The sequence below is a fragment of the Rhinolophus sinicus genome, chromosome 8 (genome assembly GCF_057876585.1).
Source record: "Rhinolophus sinicus isolate RSI-liver-muscle chromosome 8, RSI-T2T, whole genome shotgun sequence".
NCBI lineage: Eukaryota > Metazoa > Chordata > Mammalia > Chiroptera > Rhinolophidae > Rhinolophus > Rhinolophus sinicus.
The window spans coordinates 37,171,143-37,180,060 of NC_142508.1; the positions used below are offsets into that span (position 1 = coordinate 37,171,143).

The 8,918-nt window shown below is 54.5% G+C and overlaps 1 protein-coding gene across 1 annotated transcript; it reads right to left on the minus strand.

The window, feature by feature from the left end:
* Nucleotides 1–3,148: 3,148 nt before the first annotated feature.
* Nucleotides 3,149–5,988, minus strand: CLEC11A (C-type lectin domain containing 11A). Its single transcript, XM_019741546.3, has 4 exons — nt 5,212–5,988; nt 4,767–4,956; nt 4,269–4,460; nt 3,149–3,797 (listed from the first exon to the last, which is right to left on the minus strand). Exons 1-4 carry the CDS (start codon nt 5,362–5,364, stop codon nt 3,364–3,366), a joined length of 969 nt encoding a protein of 322 aa, XP_019597105.1. The 5' UTR covers nt 5,365–5,988; the 3' UTR covers nt 3,149–3,363.
* Nucleotides 5,989–8,918: the final 2,930 nt, after the last annotated feature.

The following is an 8,918-nucleotide window of genomic DNA, read 5'->3' on the forward strand; positions in this document are numbered from 1 at the left end:
CTTGCTCACTGAGAGACTTTGTTCTCTAAAATCAGGGGTTTTGGAAATTTTGCTGTTTGAAATTATATCCATAAGAATGAAACATCCGGTTCTTGCCTGGAAGATCTAAGGCACTTTGACACAGACAAGAAGCCTCAATTTGCAGCCCCGATGCAGAGTTTTAGATAGAGTTTCTGGACACAACATGCCACATTTATCTTAACTTTGTAGTTTCAAAAGAAACAGGACCCTGATTCGATTTTGCAGTCCAGACCTGATGTTGACTCGTTTATGCACACCTCTGCTTTGCTCTGAAGCTGTCAAAACACTGTTTCACTTAAATTTCGCCCAAATTCCTCTTTCCACCAATCCTATAACTTGGTCACAGCTCCTCCTTTGAGATGTGGTCTCCTTCATTGCAATGGGTCAGTAAACCTGACTGAAATGAATGGGTGGGGAAGATGGATGGATGGATGGATGGATGGATGGATGGATGGATGGATGGAGATAAAGCTAAAGCAAAGGGTAAACTATTAACAATAGATAAGCCTGGTAAAGGATATATACTACTTGTATTTGTGCAAGTTATCTGTAAGTTTGAAATTATTTCCAAATAAAGATTTTTTTTTAAGTTAAGTTGGTTCGGACCAGTGTTTAGCAAACTTTTTGCAGGCAAAAGAAAAATTTTTGTTGTTTCGTACTGTAATTCAGTACACACTTAGAAATTTTGAGAACTATTTCTAACGATTTTCTATGCATTCTGATATTTTCTATGAATTTATTTCACATTTTTAAAAAATGGTTTATGATCTACCCGTGGAAATTCACCCGCATTTTGAAAAAGTCTGAGCGCCTTTTACAGTATAAGCCTAAATGAATATTAGACTGTGGCTTCGGGTTTTCCTACCGGTTGACACGTGACCGGACTACATTTCCCAAAGTGACTCGGGTCCACGTCCGCTGGGTGGGGAGAAGAGGGTCTAAGCTCTGATTGGAGACTGCTGAGCTCTGTCGTTTTGCGAAGGGCGTGGATCCAAGTTTGCTGGGAAACGTAGGCGATTCTTCACGTGGAAAGAGAAGGCGGAGCTTATGGGAGGACCTGCGTGAGACAACCGATGGCTGCTGGGAAACGTGGTTCTGAAAAGGTGATAGAGGGCCTGTCGCTCAGCCGCCGGGGATTTAGTCCTAGCAAGTCCATGCGCTCTCCGCCGTCCACCCCACCCCACCCCCACCCCCACGGCCCGTAGTTGTTCCTCTGGCTGGGTCATCTCAGGCCTTCCACCCTTCCTCCACCACTTACCTGGGATTCATTAACGCATCGATACCAACTAGCTGCTGAGGCTTTCCTGGTCCGCGGCTGCGAGCTCTCAAACCGCAGATGCTCCGCAGAGAGCCAGGGAAGTAGAATAGGCAAATGCTGACCCCTGTGAGGCCTGGGAGGGCTTCTTGGAGGAGGGGGCAGGGTTGCTATACCTGAGTCAGGAATCAGCCCAGAATGCTGATCTGATTCGTAAACAATCCTTGCAAATGCCGTCTACTCGCCATTTCGGACCTCTGCCGACAACTCTTTGTCCCTTGGCTGGTATGACAGACATTGACCAGACAGTATGGCACCTAGAGTGATGAAGGGTGTGATGGGGAAAGCCTGGACTCCCGTGGCAGCCTAGGGGAGGCCAGGGAGGAAGAGAAGCAGCTAGAGGTCCAACTCATCTCAGGGTCCCCAACCTGGCCCCACACAGTCATCTTCCTTTATTCAAAGGGTCCCCACGTGCTAGGGGATGCTGGGGAAATGGAGTTAGGTATACCCAGCCCTGCCCCGCCACCCCAGTCTGGTTGATCAGTGCTGGGTCAGAAGAGGTCTTGCGCAAATTTGACCAGTAGGTAAGTGGCCTAGGTAGGACTAGAACTTTGGCCATCTGGCTCCAGAATCCAGGCTGGTATAACCATTGAACTGCCCCATCCATTTACTTTCCAGAATGTCAGGTCTGTGAGGGTGGCCCCTGCCTGGGCAATAACACATACTCATCAATGTCTGCCTAATCTGCCTTCTGTTTACTTCTCATAAGACATCCAGCTGACCCACATTCACCCTGGAAAACAAGCTCAGGGGGAAGAATTCTAAGCAAGGTCTTCAGTCCAGATTAAAGCCTTCCTGAACAGAGACCACCCTCCAGTCTCTCATTCTGCACCTCCTATGGCGGCTTGGGGCTGCAAAATGACTCCTGGGGGGGAACATGGTGCTCCCCCCTTTTGGAGATGACAAAGGTGGCTTGTTCCTCCTACCAGTGGATCCAACGGTGACACTTTAGGCTGCTGGTGCCATGGCTGAAGGAAGGGAAGGGGCAGAGATGTAAAGACAGACAGGGTCACACTTTGGTTTCTGGGCTCCACGATGGTGTCAGTGTCAGGACCATGCCAGTATTGGGGGAGACACTGGGGGTAGTTCCTGGGTGTCTTCATTGCCCCAGGATATAAAGGTATGAAAAATGATGGGGAAGGAAATGTATCGGGTGGCTCATATTCCACCGTTTCCCAAGTGCTCACATATCTGGGCTCACCTAAACATTCCGAGAGCCATACAAGGTAGGACTGGTTGTGCCCATATATTCAGATGAGGAAACTGAGGCTCAGAGCAGGAAAAACTGGCTCATGGCCTCAGTCAAGGAGTAGGAAACATTGGGAGGGAGCCTAAACTTCCAGGCTGGGTAGGTCCTCAAGTTTGTCTCAACACATGTCCCTGGGGATGGGGGGAGAGGGAGTGGGGCAGTGCCAGATCTTTTTACATGTTACAGTACCATCTGGTGAAACACGTTTGAGACACAATGAACAAGAGCCTTAGCTCCTTTGTGTTTCCCAGATCTCTTTGACCAGGACCAAGACCTGGGATAATGACTGACAGGTCCTGGGTTCCAAAGGCGATGAGTGGGGCATGATGGGGGTGAAGGCATCAGCAGTGTGTGCACGCACGTACTCCAGACATCTGTGTACAGGAATGGATGACCGTGTGTACATACATATTCACATGTGTTCTCCGTCACTCTGATTACGGGGTTCAAATAATACCTGTAAAAGCGGGACAGGACAGGCATCCAAAGGCCAGTCTTGCCTTTCCAGGCCTCACTGTCACGCAGTGAGATAAAGACCAAAAGTGCCACCACTACCCCTCAAGTCAGATCCCACAAGGCTTTATTTTCGCCGGACTAACCTGGTGTTCATGACTCCCAGAAAAAAACACTGGCAAGGAACGGGTCCCGGCCCCTCAGGAGCCCACCCTCCCAACCCCAGGGATCGCCCAACCAGGGAAGGAGGGAAGGGCGTAGGAGTGCACAACGCTGGCAAAGGGCCGGTGGTGGCATGGAGTGGAGAGGCGGGGGACCGGCCCCGCTAGAAGGGGAACTCGCAGACGTAGTAGAGGCGCCGCTCGCAGTCGTGGTCCCACCAGGAGCCGTCGTCCGAAGCCTGCGCCACGCAGTTCTCGAGTGTGCCGCCGTTGGGCTGGTTGGGGCTGAGCGGGTGCGGCGCGGCGCTGGGTTCGGGGTGGGGCGCACGGTGCCAAGCGAAAAAGGACACGCGCTGGCCGTTCTCGAAGAGGTACAGGCCCTCGGAGCGCCGGTCGTGCACGCCTACCCACACTGGCCAGTTGTAGGGAGCCAGCGCCCCGCGCAAGTAGCGGGTGAGCGCTTCCATCTGCTGGCGGTCGGCAGGCTGTGCCAGGCTCCCGCCCCGCGACACGCATCGCGCCTGCGCCGCGGCCTGCGCCTCGAAGTCGCGCGAGAGCAGGAAGCACTTGTGGCCAAGGCGCAGCCCCTTCAAGCAGCCTGCGGGCGGGGAGGGGTCAGGGTCTCGGAGGGCGGGGACAGGGCCTCGGGGGCGGGGTGAGGTCCTCCGAGAGCCGGGTGGGCGGGGTCAGGACCTCCGGGGGCGGGAGAAGGCGCGGTCAGAGCTTCAGAGGCAGGGCGGGAGGAGTCAGAATCCCCGGGAGCACCGAGGCCGAGTCAGGGCCGCCAGAGCGGTGCCAGACTCTGGGGACCCGACTGTAGGGGGCGTGGCGCGTCCAGAGTGGGGTCGACTCCACCACGTGGTGAGGAGCGCGCGTTCCCCACCATCCGCCTGCTCTGGGCATTCACCCTCCCGGCTACTCTAACCTCCCCTTCAGCCAAAACACCCCAAGTCTCCAGGAACCCCCTCATCCCTAGGGTCCTCAGACCTCTCCGGGCCCCCACCTCCCACCAGTTCCCCGCCCGACCCAGATCGTCCGGTTTTTCCCTCCCCGCACAGTGCGAACTCACCCTCTAAGCGGCCATGCTCGCGCTCAGCGCGGCTCTGCACCTCCTGCAGGGCTTGCACTGCGTCGCGGGTGTCGCCCGCTGCTGTTCGCAGCTGCCGCAGCCCCTGGGTCAGCTCAACCACGCGGGTGTCCAACACGTGCAGACGGACGTGCAGCTGGTGCAGACCTGCGTCTAGACTGGCCAGGCGGCCCACTGCGGACGGACAGAGCGCACACTGGACCGGGGCCCTGAGGGTGGAACCGGGGGGCCGGAGGTCTTGGGCCACAGGGATCTAGGGCTTCTGGGGGCGGAGTTGGGGAGAAGGACTCGGGAGTCCAAGAAGGTCGGTGGCCCCGGGCTCTTAGGAGGCAAGGCCGGGGACTCTGAGCTCCTAGAGATGTGGAGGCAACAGGCGGGCGGTGAGCACTTGAAAGGCCCCCGGGCAGTGAGAGGACAGTTCATTTTTTGTGAAAATGACGGCGGAGGCGTGGAAGCCAGGAGGAGCTTATGATAACTCACGGATATAAGTGACAGGGTCCTCAGGGGTGGGAGAGGGGCTGGGGCTAAAGGAGAGGGTAGGCGTTGCTTCCTCCTCCTCTTCCTCTCCCTGAAGGTTTTCCTCAGTCCCCCAGGCCCCTTTGTCTTCAAGGGTCCCTTCAGGATTTCCGTCTCCCCTCGCAGCGGGCAGTCCCAGGGCCTCCTGTAAATGCTGAGGCAGGGGAGGGATGGTCAGTGACAGCCTGTCGCCCCATTCTGACTCCCCAGATGCTCCAACCACCCCTCTCCAGCTGTAAACTGTCTTTCTGCTCTTGAGCCCCTTCTGTGAACCCATCGTCCCCATCCTCTGAGCCTATCCCATCACTCCCCTTTGTCCATTTCCCCAGCACTGGAATACCTCCTCCCAAGCCCACAGTTTCCCAGAGTCCCAGCACTCCCCACTGAGTCCCAGCACTTCCCAACTCACCTTCAGCATCAGGGCCTCCCGCTCCCGCTCCTCCTCCTGGGCTCCTCCCCAGTCACCCTCCCATTCCCATTCCCTCTCAGCTCCTTGAGTCCCAGGGCTTAAGCCCAGGAGCTGGGGGACCACCAGGGCCCCAAGGAGCCAGGCTGACTGCATCAGGCTGGGCTTGCTGCACCCAAGGCTTCAGATGAATGTCTTGCGGAGGGGATGTCTCTGGGAACTGGAGTGTGTATACAGATCACTAGCCCCCTAGTCCCTGCCTCTCCCAGATTCTCTCTGGTCCCTCTCCTCCCAATTCCTGTCTCTGTTTGTTGGTCTCTGCTCCTCAATGTGTCTCTCTCCGCCTCTCTTGGCTCCCCCGAGGCCCTGCCTCTGTGGCCGGAAGCCTCCAACGTTCCAAAGCCTGGATCCCGCCTTGGGTCTCCCCACACACCCCCCTCTTCCCACTTTCCAGAGCTCACTTCCGCCCTGCTCTTTTCTTCTTCCCAGTCCAAAAGCTCCAATGGTTAGTTAGGAAGAGGATGGAGCCGGCTTTCCAAGGGATCTTGGGGACACAGCGTCTGCCCCAGAACCCCCTTAAGGGATTGTTGGGGCTTGGCCCTGCTCCCCTTTGTCCCCCTGACCAATCCTCAGGAGGGGGGAAACCACAGGGTCTCTCTAAGGTTGTTATTACTCTGTGGTCACCATCACCCACACATCCTGCTCGAGGAGACTTTCCCACTGTTCTCAGGCTCTAGGGCACCTTCTGCCCCCACACCTCCCATCTGGCCCTCCAAGCCCTTGCCCCAAGATGCAAGTGAGTGTGTGGCCCTGCCTGTGGAACACATGTGAAGACCACGTATTCAGCTGTGCTTGCAGCAGGAGGCGGGGCTCTGAAATTCATTTGCTGTACTTCCTGGAAGCCTCCTGCAGGCCAGGCTGTGGGTGGGGCAATTCTGGGGACTCCAGACTAGCAGAAAGAATATCCCACTGGGTGAGGGGCTGGGGCAGAGGGGTGGGAGGAGGATGGGTGCGTGGGGGGGTCAGGGAAGCTTTCTCCAAGAAGTGGAGTAAACAGACGCTAAGCAGGGTGCATAGAGGGCTCTGAGCAGTCAGCGAGGTGCATCTCTTGCCTGGACCACTGCAGTCGCCTCCTCCTGCTCTCCCCCTCCTTCCTCCCAAGCCCCTCCAATCCACGCAGCTTGCCGCAGCCAGAGCAATGCTTCCAAACTGTAAATCAGATCACGTCACTCCCCACTCCCCTGCTCCCCCAGCTTCCCATCACAGGCAGGAGGGAAGCCAAACCCTGTCCTCTGCTCAGGGCCTGGACTGCCCAGCAGGGAGCTGGGAAAGGTGGACCCTTGACACCTCTGTAAGCTCATCACCCCCACTTCCCTGGCCCCCAGACTGCAGCCACACTGTGGGTTGCCTCTTTACTATTTCATGTGTGCTAAGCTCCTTCCCACCTCAGAGCTTGTGCACTAGCCTTTTCCTCTTTCTAGAAGGCTCTTTCCCCAGCCCCTGAAATCTCAGCTCAGAGAGGCCTCCCCCCACCATTACCTACCGTCTTATCTAAAGAAGCTGTTCTTCTCAAATATATAGTGATGGAAGGAGAACTGACTCTGGGTGGTGAACACACAATGGGATTAATAGATGATGTAATACAGTATTGTACACCTGAAATCTATGTAATTTTGCTAACAATTGTCACCCCAATAAATTTAATTAAAAGAAAAGGAAGTCTGGAAAATATAAAGAATAAAGAACAAGTTAACATTTGAATAGTATTTCCAGCAATAATTTGTTTTACCTCTCTTACTGGAAAATTCATTTTAATTATCCAAGAGATTAGTTTCTATTATAAATTATTACAAAGAAAGATATTGTTTGTAATAATGTAATTTGATTATGTAATTTGAGAGGAAATTATTAAAAAATCGTACTTTATTGAAAAAATGAAAAAATAAAGAAGCTGTTCTTCCACAAGTTACTTTATTAAAACACCCCATTTTACCTTTTTGGTATACTCAAGACTGGTATTATCCTGTTTGTTTACTTGTTTGTGGTCTATCTCCTGCCAATGAAGGCAGGCATTCTTGTTCATTGCTGTATCCCCAGAGCTAGAACAGGGCCAACCTGGCACATAGTAGGTGCTCAATCAGTCTGTTGAGTGAAAAAGGAAGTAGCCATTTATGGCAAGGTAACAGCCAAAAGACTGAAGGTTTGACTATTGTGTTTAGGTGGCACCCGGAGTTCCCTGAGGCAGGGGCATAGGGACATGAAGGAGGGGGGTCACGGGTAGCCAGGGTAGAGATGGTGAGGGCTGCACAGACAAGGGAAGCAAGAGGCCATGCCATGCCCACTCTATGCCAAACCCGTGACTCATGCAGGGCTTTCCCAGCTTCAGCGCAGCTGGTTGTGCCAACAAGAATGGAGCTCACCAGCCAGGGATGGCAGGGGCCACTCTTCAAGAGAAGAAACCAAGGCTTAGAGAGGGGGCAGCTCAGCCTCCTGGAGGTCACCAGTTAGCCAAGGCATCTGGCTCTAAGCAAAAGCAGGGAACCTGCCCTCAGCTGCTGGGAGCCCCAGGATGGGCCTTGGACATCAACATGTCCAGGCTTCCATTTTCCAAGAATGCAGAGGGCAGTATGACCTTGGGGAGGCTGCTCACCACTTCAGAGCCTAGATCTCTCAGGTGCACATTAGGAGTCTAGGGACCCCTCACCAGCAGCTAGAGGCCTCTGGAGATACTGCAGAGGCCGGGAATGGCCTCGTAAGCTATAGAGGGATGCACAGCCTCTCTTGCTGCTGGCACCAACATGGGCAGCTGTTCTCTCCCAGGTCCCAGCTGCTCGCCACCTGGGATGGTGGGTGTGCATCCAAAGGGAGGCCTCCCAGAGCTGGGCGGGCACCTGCTGCAGCTCATGCAGTAGTACCCCGGAGCCCGCAGCTGGAAGTGCATCCAGAGGCTGCCTAGACCTGCCCTCTGCAGGTGCCTGTGCTCCAGCTGTCACCTCTGAAGTGCTGTTGGAGCTGGGAGAAGGGTAGGGTCTGGGGGACACTCTATTGCTGCCCTATGGGATCTGCCCTGTCCCTGTGGGTGCTTCCTGGGCCCCAGCAAACTGAGCTGTGAAGGAGAATATACAACTATAGTATATCCCATAGTGAACAATAGCAGTGTGAAGACTTTGAGCCAATCTACCTGCCCCTGATCTCTGGCACCACCTCTTTAAAGCTGGTGATCTTGGGTAAGTTGCTTAGCCTCTCTGTGCCTCAGTTTACCCCTCTGGAAAGTGGGAATGGTGAATGTCCCTAGCCTATGTGATTGGTGGGAGAAGTTGATGGGTAAATCCAGAACAGAGCCTGGCACACAGGAAGTACTCGAAATGCCAGCAATAATTATCATGGAGGGGAGCAATGGCCTGGCACTGTGCATCTAAATGGGCGTGTGCACACCTGTGTGATGGATGGTGAGGTGGGTGAGTGTGATGGGGACGTGTGCACACATCTCGCTACAGTGTGTGTCTGTTTCTGGGTTGCTTGTGAGCTGGTGAGTGCGTACTGGGATGCATGCCATGTGTGGGGTACATAAAGTGCACGCTGTGCGCATGTACACTCTGGTGCACCGGTGTGATATGTGCATGTTGTAGCTGAGTGTGTTTGTGGAAATGTATGCCCAGGTAGGTCGGGTCTGGAGAGTATGTGTATGTGGGGATATCTGCACCTGCAGA